Raw genomic sequence first — 24,160 nt, 5'->3', positions numbered from 1 at the left:
GCCTGCTCTTTCTGCTCCCATTTCTTGTACAGACCTTGTATGTCACTCTATGACTTGCCCTAACTATCACTGCGAAGACACTGGCGAGGTGTTATCCCTTCTCTGAAAGTGAGAAGCAGAGACCAAGATCAGGAAAGCTGGTAACTTGGGATAAAACAAGTCCTGTGCCTTCACCTCCTGGGCCTCCAGCCCTCACAGCTGTGTCTCTAGCACAGACCTTCACCTCTGCATGTCCAGCTGCACTGTGACGTCACCGACAGCGTGTCTCTGCTCGTCCTCAGGGATGTCTCCTAAACCTGCCTCCACCGTCTTCCCCAGCTCAGTAAATGGAGACCCTGTCCTTCCCCTTCCTCTTAGAGCCACACCCAACCTGTCAGCAGGTCTTACAACTTTGCCTTCCAAATGTGTCTGGAGTGTGACCCCGTCTCTCCATTCCCACTGTTTTCTAGCTTATTCCAGTAATGTCCTCGCTTGTATTTGCCTTTACCCTTCCCCACTTCCTGCCTGGTCTCTGCAAAGCGCAGGAGTTTCCTTGTAAAGCTCAGACCATGTCAGTCCTCCCCTCCCCCTCCCCTCTTACTGGAGTGCCCCCAGGCTCCTCCTGCTCTGTCTGCCCCCCTCACTCCCCTCATTCTCACTCTGCCCTCCGGCCTCCTTGTCCTGAACCCCTTGGGCGTCTCCTGGGGCCCCTGCACCCGCCCCTCCCTCTGTGAAGCGCAGCCTCTCCAGGTCTGCCTGAGCTCCCCCCCAGATCTGCTCACACCCCCTCTGAGCAGAGCCCTCCCATCCCAGTGTGGACTCACTTCCCTCCTTCACTCTCCACCCCCTGGGCCGGCTTCCTTTTCCTTCTCAGCCTCAGTCCTTGTGCTAAGGTTAATTTTCCACATTATCATCTCCCACAGTGGAAAGAAATTCTAAGGGCTCTGTTTCCCCGTGGCTGAATTCATTGTGCCCAGAACGGTGTCTGGTATATAGTCAATCCTCAATAAATACCTGTTAAAGTGGTAAAATGCTTTGAAAAAATACAGAATGAAAGCAAGTGGAAAGCCCTGAGAGTTTAATTTTCCTGGTTATAGTTTAGTCACTATGAAATAAGCACATTGCTGTTGATTAAACACTTGTATGAAGATCTGATGCTAAAAGGTTAGGATGGCAGAACACATTTTAAATGATTTTCTTTTTTTCCTTTTCTATCTCCATACAGGATTTGCGGAATTTGGAGGAAGGAGATCAAACTGTGACAGGAGACGGAGGAACCCCGCTGAGTGAAGGGCAGAAAGCCCGGGTCAGCCTTGCCAGGTAAATGGGGTTTCAGTTGCCACCCTGCCCGTCCTCCTCCGCGGATCCTAGTGGATGTGAGCACGCAGACCCCGCTCACTGGGTGGGCCTGTGTGAAGCAGGGACTTGGTCCTTTCCCTGGGCTTGTAGGAGGAACATGAAGTTGTTGGACACCATCATGATTCAGAGATGAGACCCAGGGAATGTGAAGTGTCCTCTCCTGACGTCTTTCTGTTTTCTAGAGCCGTGTATCAGGACGCAGACATCTACCTCCTGGACGATCCTCTCAGCGCAGTGGATGCAAAAGTCAGCAGGCACTTGTTTGAACAGTGAGTTTGCTGTTTTATATCATTTCTTCTTTCCAGGAGCCCTGTAGGGATCAGGGAAGGGAGCTCAGGAAGGCCTTTGTGCTCAGGAGACTCAGCTCCCTCTGCCCTGGTGTCCCTCCGTCCCCTCCAAGAAGATCCATTGTAGAGAAATCTTACATCATGATGAGGTCAGGACAGGAAAATACAGCAGGTGCTTCCAGTGTGTGGAGGAGAGTGGGGTACATGCTTTAGGGAGTGAGGGATAGATGATAGATTCCCCCATGACTTGCAGTTGATGGATCCAGAACCCAGGGATAAAAAGGGCAATGTAAAAATTTTAAATCAGAGAGTAGGACTTGGTAACCTGGTAACTGGATACCAGTCCTTTTCCTCCATCATGCGTTGAAGGCACATTAGAAGTGAAGTTTTCAGTACTGACATAGGACTTCCATGGAAAGACTATTGGTTTATGCTTATGAATTAATCCGTTGGTTTGGAAACACTTAATAAAGACTGCTGCTGCTGCTGCTAAATCGCTTCAGTCGTGTCCAACTCTGTGTGACCCCATAGACGGCAGCCCACCAGGCTCCGCCATCCCTGGGATTCTCCAGGCAAGAATACTGGAGTGGGTTGCCATTCCCTTCTCCAATACATGAAAGTGAAAAGTGAAAGTGAAGTCGCTCAGTCATGTCTGACTCTTAGCGACCCCATGGACTGCAGCCCACCAGGCTCCTCCATCCATGGGATCTTCCAGGCAAGAGTACTGGAGTGGGGTGCCATTGCCTAGAATTTGCAAATGATTTACTTCACATCTGAGTATGACTCAGTTGTTTAACGTTGCTTCATGGATCCTTACTAGAATTAATGCTTAGACCCTCATGTAGGGTAACCTTGAAGTTGAAACTCGGTATCTTGGTTGAAGTCCTGACTCTCACTTCGTTTCTGGAATGTGTTGTCAGTGGCTCTTTCTTGGCCGCAGAACTCCTGAAGGAGAAGAGCTCTGATGCCTCTCTGTCCTAACACACGCTGACCGAGGCCTCTGGTGGAGTCTAGACTGGCCTCTTTGAAAGCCTCATGAGTTCCCCTTTTCTGAAACAGCCTCCATACCTACCCCACAGTTAGTTCCCTAGCTCTCGTTCACCTTGTAAAGCCAACAAGCCTTCCAGCTGCACTTATGAATGTCCTGCTGTATACACTGAGGTCGATGCCCTTACAGATGTTCCTACACAAAACCTCTCAGTTTACTAGGAGGACGGTGAGCCAGGAGAGGGGAAGGAACACACTGGGCCAAATAAGGGAGACGAGGACGCCCGGCTCTCATTCCTGCCTCTGAGGAACCTGTCTCTATGTGGAGCTTGTTAAGACAGATGCCTGGGAAAGCTCAGCAGAGTCACGGTTTAGCGAGTTTCCATAGAGGGTAGGAAATACTAAGTGGAAGTGGAGGTGGCAGCTGGAGGCTTTCCCTGAAGTTGGAGGGCTCCCTGTGCCCGGGGCTGGGCAGGATATGCCCTGGGGGCCTGCAGGCTGGGCAGGTGTTTGAAGGCTGAGAAGAGGACCCAGTTCTTTTGCTGAAGGGAGAGTAGAAGCTTAGCTGTGGAGGGAGGAGGAAGCAGGGCTCTGAGGAGAACACAGACACGTCCTCACCTGGAGGAGGCTGGTTGTTTGGCAAAGAGAAGCTGTTTGGAAATTCTTGCTGGGAGGCCCTGTGTCAGTTTGCTGGGGCTGTGTCTGTTCAGGCTGCTCTCACAGGAGAACGTAGCCTGGGTGGCTTAGAAATAATGGAAGTTTATCTCTGTCGGTTCTGGAGGCTGAGAGTCCAAGGTCAGGGTGTTGAGAGATTCAGCATCCGGTGAGGGTCTGATCCCTGGGTCCTCACGTGGTGGAAGGGGTGAGGGTGTCATGTGGTTCCTTTAATCAGGACACTAATCCTGTATATGCAGGTTCCACCCTCATGACCTGATCCTCCCGATGGCCCCACCTCCTAATACCAACACAGTGGGGAATAGCTTTTAATGCATGAATTTTGAGGACAAAAACATTCAGTCTATAGCAAGTTGTCACAGATGGGGGTGCTTGAAGAATAGAAATTAATTCTATCACAGTTCTCAAGGCTGGAAGTTCAGCGTGTTGGCAGGTTTGGTTTCTGCTGAGAATGCTCTCCTTGGCTACTGGTGGCATCCACTTCGCTGTGTCCTCACATGGTCTTCCCTCTGTCCTTGAGCACCCCTGTGTCTCTGTCCATTTTTTTAAAGTTTTTATTGAAATATAGTTGATTTACACTATTGTGTTAATTTCTTTGTACAGCAAAGTGACTCAGTTATACACAGCTATACATTCTTTTTAATACTCTTTCATTATGGTTTATCTCAGGATATTGAATATAGTTTGCTGCACTATACTGTAGGACCGTGTTGTCTGTCCATTATACACATAATAGTTTGCATCTGCTAACCCCAAATTCCAGTCCATCCCTCCCCCACACCCCCTCCACCCATGCAACCCCAAGTCTGTTCACTATGTCTATGAGTCTGTTTCTGGTTTGTAGATAGGTTCATTTTTGTCATATTTTACATTCCACATATAAGTGATTTATGATATTTGTCTTTTTCTGACTTACTTCACTTAGTATGATAAAGTCTAGGTCCATCCACATTTTTGCAAATGGTATTCTTTCTTTCCTTTTTTAATGGCTAGTGGTATTGCATCATCTGTATGTATCACATCTTCTTTATCCATTCATTTCTCTATGGACATTTAGGTTATTTCCATGTTTCGGCTATTGTGAATAGTTTTGCTGTGAACATAGGGGTGCACGTGTATTTGATCTATAGTTTCCTCCAGATATATGCTCAGGAGTGGGATTACTGGATTATAAGGTAATTCTGTTTTTAGTTTTCTGAGGAACCTCCATAGTGTTTTCCATAATGCCTGCAACAACTGATATTCCCACCAGCAGTGTAGGAGGGTTCCCTTTACTCCATTCCCCCTCAGCCACTGTTATTTTAATAATGACCATTCTGACTGGCGTGAGGTGATACCTCATTGCAGTTTTGATTTGCGTTTCTCTAGTAATTCAAATGGAGAAGGCAATGGCAAGCCACTCCAGTACTCTTGCCTAGAAAATCCCATGGATGGAGGAGCCTGGTAGGCTGCAGTCTGTGGGGTCGCTAAGGGTCGGACATGGCTGAGCGACTTCACTTTCACTTTCACACATTGGAGAAGGAAATGGCAACCCACTCCAGTGTTCTTGCCTGGAGAATCCCAGGGATGGGGGAGCCTGGTGGGCTTCCGTCTATGGGGTCACACAGAGTCGGACATGACTGAAGTGACTTAGCAGCAGCAGTAATTCAAAATGGTGAGCTTCTTTTCATGTGCCTATTGGCCATCTGTATGTGTCCTTTGGAGAAATGTCTATTTAGTTCTTCTGCCTCTTTTTTGATTGGATTTTTTGTTATTGTTGAGTTGCGTGAGCTGTTTGTATATTTTGGAAATTAAGCCCTTGTTGGTCACATCATTTGTAGTATTTTCTCCCATTCCGTAGGTTGTCTCTTCATTGTGTTTATGGTATCATTTACTGTGCAAAAGCTTGTAAGTTTGATTACATCCCATTTGTTTACATTTTTTAATTAAAAAATAATTATTTATTTATGGCTGTGTTGGCTCTTTGTTGCTGTGGGGCTTTCCCTCTAGTTGCGATGAGCAGGGGCTTCTCTCTAGTTGCAGTGTGTGGGCTTCTTATTTCAGTGGCTCCTCTCAAGCAGAGCACCGGCTCTAGGGTGTGTGGGCTCAATGGTTATGGCTCCTGGGCCCCAGAGCACAGGCCCAGGAGTTGCGGTCCATGGACTTCGTTGCTCCGTGGCATGTGGGATCCTCTAGGACCACCAGGGATCAAACCTGTGTCTCCTGCATTGGCACATGGATTCTTTACCAGTGCGCCACCAGAGAAGCCCCCGTTTGTATATCTTTACTTTTATTTCTATTGCCTTAGGAGACTGACCTAAGAAAACATTGGTATAATTTATGTCAGAGAAAGTTTGCCTCTAATCTCTTCTAGCAGTTTTATGGTGTCACATCTTATGATTAAGTCTTTAATCGATTTTGAGTTTATTTTTGTGCACGATGAGGGGGTCTGTTCTAACTTCACTGACTTACATGCCTGTGTCCATGTCCTTATATCTTAGTCTCCTCTTCATCTAAGCACACCGGTCAGATTAGATTAGGTCCAGTATACTAAGGGTGATGATTACCTTTTAAAAGTCTCTGTCACTGAATTCTACAGTATTAAAGTATACAGGTTAAAGTGTCAAGTGAATCTGAGGGGACGTGACTGATTTACAGCAGGTCCAGAATAGCAAAGTAAAAAGACTTCAGCAGAGTCCAGTGTGTGAGAGGGAGACGTGTGAGGAGCTCTGAGCTCTGGACACAAGGAGCTGGGATTCCACATCCACTAAGCAGGGGTTGTTAGTCTGCAGAACCTGCCCGTCTGTAAAATGTGCTCAGTGTTGGGGTGATGAAAGAGTTGTGCAGTTGGATGGTGGTGATGGCTGCACAACTATGTGAATGTACTTAATGCCACTGAGCTCTATGCGTAAAATTGTTAAAATGGTAACTTTCATGTTAGGTATATTGTAACACACAGACAAGCACGAATCTTTGGGAACAAGAGAGAACAGGGCAGATGACACATGGCGTGGCCTCCAGCTCTCTGATCTGACCTCCCTTTCCCAGGCTCTCCTGTTCATGGCTTGATGGATTTTCGCTTATAGAAGTGCCTTGTGTCTTGTCATGAGTTCAGTGACAGGCGCTAGTGCTGTGACAGGGATTCCCCACCCCCACCCTCCTGGCATCATGAGTATCTCAGCCTCTTTGTTCCCAGCGCCCCACCCTGAGCTCACAAATGTGTATCACCCTGTCTTGTGTACATCTGCACAAGTTCTCCATCAGGGCAGGAACAGATTCTACTGGCCATTGTATCTGTGTCACAGGGAAAGGCAGTTGGTGTCAAATATAGTGTGCTGATCACAGAAGTTCTCCTGAGCTCTTTTTTGAACACAGGAGATATTTATAAAATCCTCTCAAATATTTTGGGTGCACCACTTTGGATATATATTTGATAGAAGCAGGCTTAAAACTGTTGTTTGCTAATGAGAACCACATCCTCTAGGGTGACTTAAAGTAAAAGCAGAGAGCATGAAAGCAAATTAGGAAATCACTCAGCAGCAACTGGAGTGTTCTCAAGTTAGAGAACTGGACAGAACAATATGCTATGAGAGATGGTGGTCACGTGGAAACTTAGTCATGTGAAGGGTTTTGTATTAAAAGTAAATAAATCACACTTTTACTTACGAGGAACAGATTCCTTCAGTCATGAAGGAAGGTCATTACGGTTCATGAGTTTTACATTATGCTGTAAACACTAAATGGGTTCCATCAGCTGCAGAAGGTGAGGGGCTTTGGGTGAACTGATGCCGTCTCACCTGTGTCCAGCTGTGAATCCGGTCCTGGTTCAGCCCATCCAAGACCCCCGCCTCCTGCATTTTCAAGTCTTCAGGTCTGTCCTGATCAGACTCCCACGCTGCTGTCTACACAGCTCACCCTCCTGCTCCAGCCCTTCTCAGACCCCTCTTCACATTCAGGAAGCAGCTCCAGGCCCTCAAACAGAGAACAGGCTTCTTTGCTGTCTGCCCCCCTCAGCCTTTGCAGCTCCACCCCCACTTGGTGTCCAGCTGTGCTGGCTCCGTGGGGGTCCTTTCTCAGGGAGTCCTGTCTGTCTGTGCACACTGGTCCCTCTGTCCCAGAGCCAGGGAGCAGTGTGCCAGGACACAGAAGGAAGGTGGGCCCTGCCGTTCCCTCCTGCTCCTCCAGGGGGCGCCCGTGCCCTCTGTCTTCCCACAGCCCTCAGTGGGTGCTGCTGCTGCAAAGTCACTTCAGTCGTGTCCGACTCTGTGTGACCCCATAGACGGAAGCCCACCAGGCTCCCCCGTCCCTGGGATTCTCCAGGCAAGAACACTGGAGTGGGTTGCCATTTCCTTCTCCAATGTGTGAAAGTGAAGTCGCTCAGTCGTGTCCGACCCTTAGCGACCCCACGGACTGCAGCCCACCAGACTCCTCCATCCATGGGATTTTCTAGGCAAGAGTACTGGAGTGGCTTGGCATTGCCTTCTCCGTCAGTGGGTGCACTTGACCATTTATGAGTCTCCCTATCCGCCCCCAAGCTGTAAATGCAGAAAGGGGCCTCAGCCCAGCGTGTTCAGTCCCAGGACCCCTGCACCTGCTGTATCTTCTTCCAGGATGTTTCCCTAGACAGTCTCAGGGCTCCCGTGTCTCCCTATCTAAGACAGCAGCCCCCCTTGCTTTTTCTTTAGAGCACACATCACGGCCCAATAGTGCATTTTCTATAATCGTTCAGTGCGTCCCCCTGTACATGGTGCAGAGTGTTGTCTTCTGTCTTGACGTCAGCGTATCCTCAGCACTTAGGACAGTGCCCGGCTCCTCAACAAACCTCTGCTGATTGAATGAATGGAGGTGGGGATTCTGTTTCATTTGTGTCCCCTCCACCATGGGATGTGTCCTCTCTTAAACTGAGAAGTGAGAGTCACTCAGTCTTGTCCGACTCTTTGTGATCCCATGGACTATACAGTCCATGGAATTCTTCAGGCCAGAATACTGGAGTGGGTAGCTTTTCCCTCCTTCAGGGGATCTTCCCAACCCAGGGATCAAAGCAAGGTCTCCCTCACTGCAGGCAGATTTTTTACCAACTGAGCTATCAGGAGCCAGCCCTTATATGATTATATGTGGGATTATAGGATTAACACAGTCTTTATCAGGATAACGGCTAAACAACTGGTTGCTAACTCAGTAATTTCTATGTCATTTGTTGGAAACTTTTAATCTAAAAACTTGGAAAATAGTGTATCTTCCTAATGATTTGTATAAAAGTATTTTTTAGGAAAAAATATAAAGCCATCAACTGATCACTTTGTTATAATTATGTTACCTCATCTGTGATAGACTGTTGAGAAAACATTTTAAAACTTTTGTGTTGGTCCATCTTGGACATAACAGTCCACGCCTTGGAAGGAAAGTTATGACCAACCTTGATAGTATATTAAAAAGCAGAGACATTACTTTGCCAACCAAGGTCCGTCTAGTCAAGGCAATGGTTTTTCCCGTGGTCATGTATGGATGTGAGAGTTGGACTGTGAAGAAAGCTGATCGCCGAAGAATCGATGCTTTTGAACTGTGGTGTTGGAGAAGACTCTTGAGAGTCCCTTATACTGCAAGGAGATCCAACCAGTCCATTCTAAAGGAGATCAATCCTGGATGTTCATTGGAGGGACTGATGCTAAAGCTGAAACTGCAATACTTTGGCCACCTCATGCGACGAGTTGACTCACTGGAAAAGACTCTGATGCTGGGAAAGGTTGGGGGCGGGAGGAGAAGGGGACGACCGAGAATGAGATGGCTGGATGGCATCACCGACTCTGTGAACATGAATTTGAGTGTACTCCGGGAGTTGGTGATGGACAGGGAGGCCTGGCGTGCTGTGATTCATGGGGTCGCGGAGAGTCGGACACGACTGAGCGACTGAACTGAACTGAATCTGATTAACAAATCCAGTCTTCTAACAATTAACAAATCTTCTGAGACTACTGGCAGGTAATTATGAATTAAGGAGAAAAAATTCTATTTAAATGCTTTAGTACTATATCTGAAAAAAGTGTTAGTCCAGAAACAGTATGAACGCTGAACTAACAGATGTTAATGAATCCTTTTCGACTTAATGAAGCGATGGTTTGTGTGTCTATGTCCTGGAGTCCTGCTTCTGATCACAGACCCAGTGTCCAGAATGTCCCCTTAGGACTCTTCTGTCCTGAGTCCAAAGCACAGGGCCACTTGTGGCTAGGGAGGAGTGGAGAAAGGGGCTCACGTTTACTGAGCGTGTTGGTGGTTTGATTTCTCAGAACATGTGGATGACGTTGTCATTGACGTTCTTCTGAGATGAAGAAACTGAGGTTTAGTCTCTTGTCTGATGTCGTCAGGCTCCTGAGAGGGACTGAGCTGTAGTCTGCTGCCTCCAGATTCTCCGTCTGACTCACTCACAGGCTGAGCTCTGGCCCAGGTTCCTGAGATTTTCTCTGCGAAGGGCTGGGGCACTCAGACCTGCCTGTGGTCACGGGGGCCCCAGACCTGGGCACTTGCTTCCTTCGAGGGGTTGTGGACCCTTTGGGGTTAGACTGGGGCTGAGTTCCTAGGGGTCTGTGTTCAAAATGTAGAAGCATTTATTTTTCCTGTGAAAAAATTTAAGGTTGAATAGTGAGGGGGATCTTGACTATAGAGAACTGGCACGTGCTCTGAGACGTTGGGTGACTTCTACTGTGATTCGGGCCATTTGCATTCCATTCTTTTATTTTCATGTTTGGAAAGTGTTCAGTCCTAATGGAAGAAGACTTGCTTCCTGGATGGAACTGGGAATATTGCAGAGACTAATGGAGGCCACGCTGGCATTCATTTTTTATCTAACATTCTTTGGGAACAAATGTCTAGCAAATGCACTGTGGCAAAGATTACCTAGAATCTATTAGTTTTTTTGTTGTTGTTGTTAATGTTTACATCGCTTCCCTGCTGGCTAAAGGTTAAAGCGTCTGCCTCCAATGCGGGAGACCCGGGTTCGATCCCTGGGTCGGGAAGATCCCCTGGAGAAGGAAATGGCAACCCACTCCAGTACTCTTGCTTGGAGAATCCCATGGACAGAGAAGCCTGGTAGGCTATAGTCCACGGGGTCGCATAGGGTCGGACACGACTGAGCGACGGAACGGAACGAAACGGAACGGAATGTTTACATCATTAATTATAATCACTTAGAAAGCCGTCTAAAAATGTACACATTTTTATATGACATAGATCCCTCTCCTCCCATTCCTAAATAGCAATAAAAAAGTATTTTAGTTCAGTAGAATTTCGGAATCTCAGTGTTACTCAATTGTCTTTCTTTATGAAACACGTATGTAATTGTTAAGCTGAGTTTTAGGGAAAAACCTTAGCTGTTTGTACCTCCTTCAGTGGACTGCTTTTTAGAATTTTGTAAGCAGGATTAGGTTCAAATTTGCTGCTGATAAACTTAAGAACCTAGTTGGATTAATTGATTTATGCTTATTTGATTTTTATTATTGATTTGGTATTTAAACTGCAGATCTTTGACTGCTGTGTAGTCTTTGTCTTATTCTTTTCAAAATACAAGTTTCCAGTCTGAAGCACCCCATTAATGTGCATTTGTATATGGTGCCTTTTACATTGTAGGTGTATCTGTCAGGTGTTGGAGGAGAAGATCACAATCTTAGTCACTCATCACCTGCAGTTCCTAGAAGATGCAAGTCAGATTCTGATATTGAAAGATGTAAGTAGTTTCTGGAAGTCTGTGGAATTGCGAGCACTCAGGTGTGTTGAAGGACAGACCTCCCCGCGGGTCACTCTCCTCTCTCTTCATAGTAAATACCCTCTTCTCCCTGAGTTTTATGCCCTCTTCTTCTCAGAGCTGCTGTTCATGCCTTGGAGGATAATCCAAAGACCGGTAGCCCGCAAGGCTCTTCTGTTCATGGGATTTCCCAGGCAAGAATACTGGAGGGGGTTGCCATGCCCTCCTCCAGGGGATCTTCCCGACCCAGGAACTGAAACTGAGTCTCTTATTATCGAACACTGTCTCATTGGCAGGCAGGTTCTTTACCACTAGCGCCACCTGGAAAGCCCAGAAATATCTCTTCTACACTGTAAGCCTATACTCTCGGGCTTCCCTTGTGGCTCGGTTGGTAAGGAATCCGCTTGCAATGTAGGAGACCTGGGTTCCATCCCTGGGTTGGGAAGGTCCCCTGGAGAAGGGAAAGGCTACTCACTCTAGTACCCTGGCCTGGAGAATTTTATGGACTGTATAGTCCATGGGGTCGCAAAGAGTCGGACACGACTGAGCGACTTTCACTTTCTTTCACACTCTAAGCCACATAAACCCTAGGTTACTGAATCATCACTCTTCTAATGAAATCTGTTAAGTCTTTAGAATTAATTTGTTAAGTGTTTAGAAATCTGTTAAGTGTTTAGTTTGTTTAGAATTTTTTATTTTCTTTTCCCATGACTTAAGTCAAAGTGTATTACTTAGAAATTAGAGATAATAATACCTGTTTGTATCCAGGTGATCGTTATACCTAGTTTGCTTCAAGAGCATCTACCATTAGCACCAGAAGCGAGGTTGGGTAGCCAAGCACCCGGGGCAGAGACGCCCACTCAGCTGGTGTCCCGAGTTGCTGGTCTCACTGCCCAGGTCTCTATGTGCCTGATACGTGTGGGAGCCTGGGCAGCAGGAGGACAGGCCCTGCCCTCACGGGGCTCCTGTTCTTACGGGGAGAATGTGACAGAGAGGGAGCGAGGGTGACATCCTGGCTGCCTCCCTGAGGAGCTGGTGCCTCACGGGGTCTGAGTGACATGAAAGTAGGGGGACCACACAGTCACCTGGGGGAGGGGGTCTGAGGCAAGGGGTCCTCAGGAAGGAGCGACCTGGCAGGTTGGAGGAACAGCAGGAAGACCAGCGTGTCTGACGAGAGTGAGCAGGGGAGTGAAAGGGAGCTGGTTTCTGAGCAGTGGGCAGGGACCAGAAGTGGAATGGAAGCCTTGCACGGTCCAGAGCAGAGGAGGGGTGTGGTCTGATGTGGGAGTTAAGAGATTCCTCCGATGGTCACTGGAGGGGCGACAGAAGCAGCAGTTAGGAATCTTGGTAAAGCTGAGAAGACAGAAGTGTGGGCTCAGGCTAGAGTATCAGTTTTTAGAACTACTGCAACGTAGTACTGCGAGCTGAGTGACTTACAACAGCCGAAGTGTATTGTCTCCCTGCTCTGGAGCTACAGATCCCAAATCCAGGTGCTGGCAGGGCTGTGCTTTCCCTGCAGGCTCCAGGGGAGAATCCTTTCTTCCAGCCTCTGGTGTTCACGGGCCTTCCTTGGTGTTCCTTGGCTTCCAGCTGCAGCACGGTGGTCTCTGCCTCTGATGTCGCATGGCCATTGTCCCCTGGTTGTCCCTGTGTCAGTCTGGGCCTCTTCTCATAAGAACATCGGTCATAGGGGATGTAGGGTCACTCTGCTCCAGTGTGACCTCATCTTAACTTGATTACATCTGCAGAGACCCTGCTTCCAAATAAGGTCACATTCACAGGTGTCATGTTTGAACATATCTTTTTGAGGAGGGGGCACCATCCAACCCACAACTCCTAACGTGGTTGCGGGTGGGGTGGAGATTAGTGAGAAGTGTTCAGACTTGGTGGTCTTTTGATGCTTCGCTCCTTGGCTTTTTTACTTCTGGGTCTCAGTACCTTTGTTGTTAACCCCTGAGTGTTCCACAGGCCCTTGATCAGATCCCTGACTTCTGAAATGAATCTCTGCTCCAAGAAAGATTATTAAAATACAGAACCCCTGCCTCTCTGGAAGCAGTTCCATATGTCAACTCTTTCTCCACTCCTCTAGATGGGGCTAAGGTTTGCAAGGTTGAGAGCAGCTGATTTCATGTGCAGAGGGGGTGAATCTAGTGTGTAAACCCAGTGTTGACAGTGTTATGAGCATAGGATCAGTGGGAAGCAGTATAATCTATTTAACCCAGTCCCTAGATGTGTTTTGGGGCCCCCTTATTGCTTCATCTGAGGACACTACCCCCAATTTTAGTACTAACAAAACAACTATTTGTCCACTGGTGAGCACTCCTGGATGAGTTGGGGACCAGCCTCACTGTTTGTCAGGTCCCTCTCTCACAGCAGAGAGGGAATGGCTGTCCCCATGTCCCCTCAAAATTGTCAGCACTTGACTGCCGAGTGAAATTGCTATCTTTGTACTACCAGTCATTTAATTGTGCATATTACAGATTTGATGTGGTGAATGGTGATTTCATTAAAGAGATGTGTGAATTTTGCCTCCCAAGTGGAACAAGACACAGTACGTTCTGCATAATTTTCTAGTTGTGCACTATCTGACGCTACCCAAAGGCTTCCCTGCGTTTCTCCCAATGGACCCCCTCAGGGGAGAGGGGTCCCAGCGAGGGTCCTGGGCCAGCTCCCTCTACCTGAGCTGCCTCAACCAGAGTTGTTCTCATTTGATGAGTTTTGATCCTGACATATTTTTCCTCTGATGTTTTATTTGCTACTGAGTGAATAAACTGAGTTTGGTTTCATGGGGTCAGAAAAGAGCAAAACATTTGCACATTATTTTATATGACTTTGGAAGGGAGGGCAACTGTGCAAGGATGTGTCACATGTGTTCAAAGAAAGTGATTTGATTGGCTGTAGCTTAAGCAGTTGCCTGATTTGGGGAAACCTGGTTGGATGCTTGTGGTTGGTCGTTCCTAAGTTTTTTCTTGGATCTGAGTGCATTGATTCTGGCTTAGGGTTTGGTTTGTGGGCACAGACTGTCAGGGTTTTAGAGCCACCCCAGCCCCATGGTTTCCTTGTTTATTTACTTTAAAAGGTGGAATATTGAATTTTCAGTTGGGAACTTGTTGAGAGTGTGGGGGCAGTTGTAGAGACCATGGAGAGGCCTCTCATGGATTTTCTGTCTGGGGCTGGTTCCCGTTATCCCAGCTGGGCACATGATAGTATGACAGTGCCAGTGGTCAATGTAGATTTAATGAGTGACTCTTACCTATATGCAGATGTACTTGTGCCCACCTCTGGGTTAAGTTTAAATTTCTTTCCTGGAATTGTCACATTTGTCTAAAAAGACTGTGCTGATCCTCCCACCAACCTCTGTGCTTCTTGCTTCCCGAAGTGCCCAGGGTAATCATGTCAACTGCCTCCATTTTTAATGCATGAGCACACCTTTCTTTCATATCCCCCAGCACCTGACACAGGTACAGGGTTTGGCAGGGAACGCAATGCTCAGTTCTGTACTGAGTTGACTGAACTAGATCTCTCAACAAGAATTCTAGATCCAGGAATCTTTTTTTTTCCACCAAAATCATAATTTAAGACCAGATAACTTTTTTGATTAGTATTTAGGTTGGTTTAATATTATCAAATATAAATTAATTTCTCTCAATTTTTTTTTTACTTTTAGGGCAAAATGGTGGAAAGAGGAACTTACTCTGAGTTTCTGAAATCCGGGGTAGATATTTTTTCCCCTTTTGAGAAGGGGAATGAGCAGTCTGAGCCATCTCCAGTTCCAGGAACTCCCACTGTGATCTCTGAGTCTTTGGTTCAGTCTCTCCAGTCTCCCAGACCCTCACTGAAAGATGCGGCTCCAGAGGACCAAGATGTGAGTTTCTCATCCTGCAGTGTGCCCGGGTCTGTCTGCTCCTGGTGATCTCATGGACCTTCAGTCTGTTTGTGACACCTTCATTTGTCCCAAAGTAGACCCTAAGGTTCCTAAAGTCTTGTTCCATGGAATTAGTAGAGTTAGAAGAGCATGAGGGGAGCAAGCCTGCTTGGGGTTCCCCTTTGGTGTAGGATGGAGAATCTTATGGAGATCAGTAGTGGGCGCGCTGCTATGAATTCCATGTGGCTGACACTGATTGAGAACTCTTCAGTTTACCTTAGTTACATCCTAATCATGCTGGTGGTTCCTGGCTTCTCTTATGCATCCAGAGGCTTAATGTGAAGACCCCCTTAGACTGAGTCCTGCTGTTGCCATGTTGAATCAGCTACTTTTTCTATATGTTGGAATGTTCTGGCACTTCAGGTGACTGATGGTAGTATTTTGCCTCACTGTCAGATGGTTTGTGATAGGTCAGAGGTAATGTGGACAAAGGACCTCTAGTTCCTGTCCTCCTTTCTTACCCTTCAAGACTGAGAACCACATCTTATCAACCTTGAATCCCAGTCACCAGGGTAGAGCTGAGGACACACTCGGCTTCTGTGATGCTATAATGCATTCTAAGTTCTCCAGACAGAAATGAGGAAAGGCACTGCTGCTGCTGCTGCTGCTAAGTCACTTCAGTCGTGTCCGACTCTGTGTGACCCCACAGACGGAAGCCCACCAGGCTCCCCCGTCCCTGGGATTCTTCAGGCAAGAACACTGGAGTGGGTTGCCATTTCCTTCTCCAATGTGTGAAAGTGAAAATTGAAAGTGAAGTCACTCAGTGGTGTCCAACCCTTAGCGACCCCTTGGACTACAGCCTACCAGGCTCCTCCGTCCATGGGATTTTCTAGGCAATAGTACTGGAGTGGCTTGCCATTGCCTTCTCCGGAGGAAATGCACTAGATCTCCCTTAAAAACATACACAGATATTCCTCTGATAGCCACACCCTCAGTATCCAAACCCGGGAGCCTGGAATGGTTCTGATAAGTATTCAGATTAGCTGTTCACTTTCCAAATTCAGGAATCACTCTCTGAAACTTAGGAACCAAATAGATTCAGATCATATGCTTGCAATGTGCTATCCAAACTCGTATTACTCCAGCTGACCCCGTGAACTCAGTTTACTGTATTTGGCTAGTATTTTGAGCCCCAAGTATGTTTTCTTTGCTATCATTTTTTTTTCTGTTGGCAATGTACCCAAATCCTTTATTAAAGTGTTTAAAGAAATATGTGCCATTGGCCCTTTCACAAGTATAGGCATAAATGAAATAACATATAACCAGATCATACTAGAAGCAACCCTGGGCTAGGAGACACAAAGTATCGTTCCTTGTTAGCTGTGTGACTTGGAGCAAGTTACTTTACCTCTCTGAGCTTCAGAGAGGTAAATAGGGATGCAGAGTGGGGACAATGACCCCAGGAGTAAACACAATTATATCATTCAGGTCTCAGCTCAAGTGTTTCCTGCTCAGAGTGACACTATCATTGAATGACACAAGTCATCTAGAGGGATGCATTAGCTCCATATCATTTTGTGTGTTATCTTAGATCAAACTTCTGAATTTATACTTTAATTGATTTTGTTGTGTGTGTGTTGAGAGTCATGATATATTTTAAGCAAAACTACCCAACATTGAATGAACTCATGTGAATGACATTTCCTTATTTCTAATAGATTCCTAGAAGTAGAATGGCTAGGTCTAAGTGTAAACACATATGTGATTTGGCCAGATATCCCTACACCTTTCTCTGTAGGAGGTGGACCATCCTGAACCCCTACCAGTATATGAGGTGTGTCTGTTTCCCACAGCTTTGCAATGGAGGACATTGCTGATCTCTTGAAATTTGGGATTCATTTTTTAAAATTGCATCTCTCACTGCCATTTTTCCATTCTAGACTGAGAATATACAGGTTACACTACCTCTGGAGGGCCATTTGGGAGGAAAAGTTGGTTTTAAGACATATGTGAATTACTTCACAGCTGGTGCTGACTGGCCTGTCATCATCATCCTTATTCTAGTCAACATCGCAGCTCAGGTACGTAAGGGTGTTTATTTTGGTTTGTGCACTCAGCTTGATATTTATATACTATTTATACTGTATTTTTATAATTATTTAAAAAAATATATATTAAGAGATTTATCTCAAAGACTTTGCTCATGCAGTTGTGGGTCTAGCTTGGTGAATGTGAAATCTGAAAGACAGGCCTGCAGACTGAAACCTTAGACAGGAGCTGACCCTGATGTCCTGAGACAGAATTTCTTCCTCCTTTAGGAAGCCTCAGGTTTTGCTCTTCAAGCCTTCTTCTGACTGGATGAGGCCACCACAGTGTTGAGGGTGGTCTCCTCTCCTAAGGTTCTGATGATGGATGTGAACCACATCCACAAAATACGTTCACAGAAACATCTAGATGAGTGGTTGAATCACTGGAGACTGACCCAGCCAAGCTGAAACCCAGAACTGACCATCATCGCACCTGTCAAGCTTTTGCTTTGAAAAAAATCTGAACATCTGTACTGTTATTACTGCCTTTTGCAGTCCACTTGGATTTGCATTGACATACATTGTATTTGGGGAGCAAAGTCTTCTAGGGAAAAGGGGATTTCTTTTAAACATATTAAGTTGTAAGATGCCCTCCCCTGACCTGTGGTTATCTGGGGTGTGGGACTTGGTACAGACCTGAGCTGGAAGGACTGACTCTGTATTCTGGAGCCTTTCCATCCCCCATCCTAGTGAGCAGTGTGTGAGGGCTCAGTAATGTCAGTGTGAGTGACTGTTGTTTCCTGCCTCAGGTTGCCTATGTCCTGCAGGATTCGTGGCTTGCATACTGGTGAGTGATTCCTGGTCTGACCCAAAGTACTGTGAAATCTACACAAAGCCCCCTTTCCCACAGAGTCAGGGGGAGAGATAGGGCTTGTTTAGCCTGCTCTTCCAACCCTCACGTAGGTTCCCTGAAGAAAGATGAAAGTTCCTGCAGGTGGTGTGTGGTCCCCACATGGTCTCTCCCCATGTCCCTGTAGCAGCTTCTTTACAGACAATTCTTTTTCTTTTTTTGAACTTTTAATATTGTATTGCAATATAGTTGATCAACAATGTTGTGATAGTTTCACATGAACAGTGAAGGGATGCAGCCATACATATATATTTATCCATTCTCCCCCAGACTTCCCTCCCATCCAGGCTGCCACATAACACTGGGCAGAGTTCCATGTGCTATACAATAAGCCCTCATTGGTTACCTGTTTTAAATATAGCAGTGTGTGCATGAGCATCCAAACATTCTATCTATCCTTCCCCTTGGCAACCATAAGTTCATTTTCTAAGTCTGTCTTCACAGATAATTTTGAAAACTGAAAGTCATGATTCAGATTTTTAAAAGGGAAACACACAGAGAGTCTTGTGAGCTGGGAAACACTTTCCAGCATAAAGTACATTTCTTGAGTTGAGGTAATTTTTTGTGATATTTGTGTAAAATCTATGTATGTCTATAGTGTAATATTTTTTATTTCCTGTTCTGCAGGGCAAATCTACAAAGTTTCCTGTATTCTGGTACATTTGTAAAAGAAGATGAAGAGGTAGTGTTCATTCTGAACTGGTACTTAGGAGCTTATTCAGGTAAAGTTGAGTCATCTGCTCTATAATACCAGAGTTTAAGGTGCTTACAATGAGTCTGCATGAGCAAGAGGGCTTCCAGAGTAATTCAGTAATGTCTTAATAGATTAAGTATCTGAATCACATTTACATTGTGAGTTAACTAGAATAGTTATTTTAAAGATCTACTAGAAGAAAAGAGGTTGAATGAAGACTCTTAACTTGGTCCATACTGGATTTTGGTAGTTAAACCAGGATTGCATATTGAGAAAATCAGCCACTGGAAATATGTAGCTACTGTGTATTCTAATAGGTGCTTTAACTAAATCTTATATTGCTGTGTGGACGGGTAAGGGGATTAGAGATGGATCCCCACCCCGTGGTTCAGGTTGTTCTGATTCTGTCTGAATAAATCTTGGCTTTTATTGATGTTGGATGAAATCTTCTGGCAGCGTGGGCCCCAGATAAGGCATTATTTCCTCCCAGGTATGCCAACCTCCCCTTTCCCTACTGCTCATCTCCTGGGCTTCACTAATAACTTGAGAAGCTAAGCAGGGGAAGTCCAGTGTCTGGAATTAGGATTCCTTCTCTTTCTTGCCCTGAGATCACAGTGTTATCTCCTCCCCAACTGTGTGATTAATTCAAAATTAGGCTTGCCAGACTAATATTATCATGACTGTCTCTATTCACAAGAGTATTTAGATTATATATAGCATAGCATTCAGTTCAGTTCAGTTCCGTCGCTCAGTCGTGTCCGACTCTTAGCGACCCCATGAACCACAGCACGCCAGGCCTCCCTGTCCATCACCAACTCCCGGAGTTCACTCAAACTCATGTCCATTGAGTCGGTGATGCCATCCAGCCATCTCATTCTCTGCCGTCCCCGTCTCCTCCTACCCTCAATCGCTCCCAGCATCAGAATCTTTTCCAGTGAGTCAACTCATCGCATGAGGTGGCCAAAGTATTGGAGTTTCAGCTTCAGCATAAGTCCTTCCAATGAACACCCAGGATTGATCTCGTTTAGAATGGACTGGTTGGATCTCCTTGCAGTCCAAGCATAGCATTACATACTATTTAAAGGATGTCTTTAACAAAAACTTTAAATGCCTTCTTTATCCATTCATCTGTTGATGGATATTTAGGTGGCTTCCATGTCCTAGCTTTTGTAAATAGTGTTGCTATGAACACTGGGGTGCATGTGTCTTTTTGAATTATGGTTTTCTCAGGGTATATGCACAGTAATGGGACTGCTGGGTCATATTATGGTTCTATTTTCTATTTTTTAAGGAACCTCCATGCCCTTCTCCATAGTGACTATAGCAATTTGCATTCCTGCTAACAGTGCAAGAAGGTTCCCTTTTTCCACCCCTTCTCTAGCATTTATTGTTTGTATACTTTTTGATGATGGACATTCTGACTGGTGTGAGGTAATACCTTATCAGAGTTTTGATCTGCATTTCTCTAATAAAAATATTGAGCATCTTTTCATGTGCCTTTTGGCCATCTGTATGTCTTCTTTGGTGAAAGATCTATATAGATATTCTGCCCATTTTTTGATTGGGTGGGTTGTTTGTTTGTTTATTTTGATACTAAGCTGATGAGCTGTTTATCTATTGTGGAGATTAATCCCTGGTCAGTTACTTGTTTTGTAATTATTTTCTCCCATTCTCAGGACTGTCTTTTCATCTCATTTATGGTATATACATATATACACTGGGTCGGGGGGTAGCTCAAATGGTAAAGAATCTGCCTGCAATGTGGGAGACCTGGGTTTGATCCCTGGGTCAGGAAGAACCCCTGGATAAGGGCATGGCAACCCACTCCAGTATTCATGCTTGGAGAATTCCATGGACAGAGAAGCCTGACAGGCTACAGTCCATGGGGTTGCAAAGAGTTGGACATGACTGAGCGAATAGCACACATATGCAGTGGAATATTACTCATCCATGGAAAGGAATGAAATTGGGTCATTTGTTGAGACATGGATGGACCTAGAGTCTGTCATACAAAGTAAAGTCAGAAAGAGAAAAACAGAAAAAAATACTTGAATTAATGCATATTTGTGGAATCTAGCCTCTTCGTGGATCACTGCCTTATTGTGGTGAAGTGACTTGTATAACTCAATGAAGCTATGAGCTATGCCGTGAAGGGCCACCTAAGACAGACAGGTCATACTGCAGAATTATGGAGGAGGCAATGGCAAACCACTCTAGTGTACTAGCCATGAGAAACCCATGAACTGCATAAAAAGGCAAAAAGATAAGACACCAAAAGATTAGCCGCCAGGTCGGAAGGTGTCCAATATGCTACTGGGCAAGAGCAGAAGACAACTACTAATACCTCCAAACAGAATGAAGTGGCTGGGTCAAAATGAAAATGATGCTCAGTTATGGATGTGTCTGGTGGGGAAAGTAAAATCTGATGCTGTAAAGAACAGTATTGCATAGGAGCCTGGAATGTTAGGTCCATGAATCCAGGTAAACTGGATGTGGTCAAGCAGGAGATGGTAAGAGTAAACATAGACATCTTAGGAATCAGTGAGCTAAAATGGACGTGAACGGGTGAATTTAATTCAGATGACCGTTATATCTACTGCTGTGGGCGAGAAGTGCTTAGAAGAAATGAAATAACCCTCATAATCAACAAGCGTCCAAATTGCAGTTCTTGGGTGCAACCTTAAAAACAACAGAATGATCTTGATTCATTCCCAAGGCAAACCATTCAAGATTTCAGTAATCCAAGTCTATGCCCAGCCACTGATGCCAAAGAAGCTGAAGTTGACCAGTTCTATGAAGACCTAGAAGACCTCCTAGAATGAAGTGCAGTGATCCAGAGAATAGCAAGGAGAGACTGGAAGGCCTTCAGTGGACAATACAGAGAAATAGAGGAAAACAACAGAAAGGGTAAGGCTAGAGATCTCTTCAAGAAAATTGGAAATATCAAGGAATATTTCATCTGAAGATGGGCACAATAAAGGACAGAAACAGTAAAGACCTAATTGCAGCAGAAGAGATCAAGAAGAGATGGAAATAATACACAGAAGAACTGTACAAAAAAGATACTAATGACCTGGATAACCACAATGATGTAGCCTCTCACTCAGAACCAGATATTCTGGAGTGTGGAGTCAAGTGAACCTTAGGAAGCACTGCTGCCTATAAAGCTAGTGAAGGTGATAGCATTCCAGCAGAGTTATTTAAAACCCTAAAAGATGATGCTATTAAAGTGCTACACTCAATATGTCAGCAAATTTGGAAAACCCAGCAGTGGCCACAGGTCTGGAAACGGTCAGTCCTCATCCCAGTTCCCAAGAAGGGCAATACTAAAGAATGTTCAGTACACCAGACAATTGCACTCATCTCCCATGCTACTAACATTATGCTCAAAATCATTCAAGCTAGTTTTTAGCATTATGTGAATTGAGAACTTCCAGATGTTCACCCTGCATTTAGAAAAGGCAGAGGAACCAGAGATCAAATTGTCAACATTTTCTGGATCATAGAGAAAGCAAGGGAATTCTGGAACAACATCTACCTCTGTTTCTTTGGCTAAGCTAAAGCCTTTGACTGTGTGGATCATAACAAACTGTGGAAAAGTCTTAAAGAGATAGGAATAACAGACCATCTTACTAATCACCTGAGAAACCTGTATGGAACAACTGTTCGAACCCTGTATAGAACAGCTGATTGATTCAGGATGGAGAAAGAAATATGACAAGGCTGTTTGTTGTCACCCTGTTTATTTAACTTTTACACAGAGCACATCATGTGAAATGCTGGACTGGATGGTTTATAAGCTGGAATGAAGATTGCTGGAGAAGATCAAGCTCAGATATGTGGGTGATACCACTCTAATGGCAGAAAGCAAAAAGGAACTAAAGAGCCTCTTGATGAGGGTGAAGAAGGAAAGTGAAAAAGCCAATTTAAAACTGAATATTAAAAAACTAAGATCATGCCATCCAGTCCCATCACTTCATGGCAAACAGAAGGGGGAAATGTGGGAACAGTGACAGATTTCCTCTTCTTGGGCTCTAAAGTCAATGTGGATGGTGACTGCAGCCATGAAATTAGAAGACAATTGCTTCTTGGTAGGAAAGCTATGACAAACCTAGATAGTGTATTAAAAAGCAGAGACAACACTTTACCAACAAAGGTCCATATACTCAAAGTTGTTTTTCCAGTAGTCATGTACAGATATGAGAGCTGGACAATAAAGAAGGCTGAGCACTGAAGAATTGATGCTTTTGAACTGTGGTGGTGGAGAAGACTCTTGAGAGTCCCTTGGACAGTAAGGAGATGAAACCAGTCAGTCTTAAAGGAAATCAACCCTGAATACTCATTGAGAGGATTGAGGCCGAAGCTCAAACTCCAGTACTTTAGCTTCCTGATGCAAACAGCTGACTCACTGGAAAAGACCCTGATGCTGGGGAGGGTTGAAGGCAGAAGGAGAAGAGGGTGACAGAGGATGAGCTGGTTGGATGGCATCACTGGTTCATGAACTTCGGCAAACTCTGGGAGATGGTGAGGGACAGGGAAGCCTGGCATGCTGCAGTCCATGGGGTTGTGAAGAGTTGGACATGACTTGGCGACTAAACAACAACATGGAATCTAGGAAAAGTGGTACAGATGAACCTGTTTTCAGGGGATGAATAGAGCTGTAGAGAATAGATATTTGGACACAGGGTGGGCGTGGGGAGGTGAGAGAGGTGAACTGGGAGATTAGGATTGGCATATATGCACTACCGTGTGTAAAACAGATAGCTAGTGGGAAGCTGCTGTATAGCACGGGCTGCTCAGTTCAGTGCACTGTGATGACCTAGAGGGCAGGGATGGCGGGGAAGGGAGGTCCAGGAGGGAAGGGATATATGTATACATGTAGTTGATTTACTTTGTTGAACAGCGGAAACTAACACAACATTGTAAAGCAACTATACCCCAATAAAATTTAAACAACTAAACAACTAAAAATTGAAATATCCTCACAGGAAATGCTTGTACAAGCTTTCTACAAAGAGTAAGTTATGTAAAAATCCACTCATGGAAATTTGGTATTTATTTTATTGATCACTTGATAAGAAACTTGAATCTACCAACTGTTCACCTTCTGAATTGGTGGGCAATGAGGGCTTAAAGAAGAAGGAAGGGATTCTGTTACACATTCATATAGGATGGTGGGCTAAGGCAAATGCCTATTGATGGAATTCAGGAATTTAAGGAGCTTTCAGAATTTAAATAACACTGATGTGACAGCTGAATGCAAAAAAGTACTTGATGGATTGCCAAAGTTATCCCCTCTCTATATAGCATTGTGAGTTGAAGAGATGTTTGGAGGGCTATTTTAATTTTTACATGCATAGTAGTGCTCATTTATGTCATTGATAAGACATAAATTTAAATGATTATATTTATTTACAAATGCTTTGGGTTCTGTAAAATAGTGAGAGATTAGATTATCTCATGTCAAAATATAATTTGTAGTTTCTTACAGTACAATAATTTAAGAGATTGTCCACTTGCAACTTAACATGGTCTTTTCCTATTCTTTATAGCTACTTGGGTATAGAAGTAGCGAGTTTATTTTTATTATTTCAAATTTTTATTAATTTTTATTATAGTTGCTTTCCAATGTTGCGTTAGTTTCTGTTGTACAGCCAAGTGAA

At 45.0% G+C, this 24,160-nt stretch overlaps 1 protein-coding gene across 1 annotated transcript in view; it reads left to right on the top strand.

Annotated features, from left to right (window-relative positions):
• LOC148775811 (ATP-binding cassette sub-family C member 4-like) overlaps nucleotides 1-24,160 on the top strand; it is a 148,804-nt gene that overhangs the window by 45,333 nt on the left and 79,311 nt on the right. The window contains exons 12-18 of the mRNA XM_088842650.1: nucleotides 1,205-1,299; nucleotides 1,521-1,607; nucleotides 10,887-10,983; nucleotides 14,669-14,866; nucleotides 16,807-16,947; nucleotides 17,703-17,740; nucleotides 18,431-18,525. Of these exons, the coding sequence (XP_088698776.1) occupies nucleotides 1,205-1,299; nucleotides 1,521-1,607; nucleotides 10,887-10,983; nucleotides 14,669-14,866; nucleotides 16,807-16,947; nucleotides 17,703-17,740; nucleotides 18,431-18,525 (751 nt within the window). The remainder of the gene's footprint in view (nucleotides 1-1,204; nucleotides 1,300-1,520; nucleotides 1,608-10,886; nucleotides 10,984-14,668; nucleotides 14,867-16,806; nucleotides 16,948-17,702; nucleotides 17,741-18,430; nucleotides 18,526-24,160) is intronic.

The sequence above is a fragment of the Moschus berezovskii genome, chromosome 13, assembly GCF_049115385.1.
Source record: "Moschus berezovskii isolate FMDL1 chromosome 13, NW_MosBer_1.0, whole genome shotgun sequence".
In the NCBI taxonomy this organism is placed as follows: domain Eukaryota; kingdom Metazoa; phylum Chordata; class Mammalia; order Artiodactyla; family Moschidae; genus Moschus; species Moschus berezovskii.
This window is presented reverse-complemented; position numbering and strand designations above follow the sequence as displayed.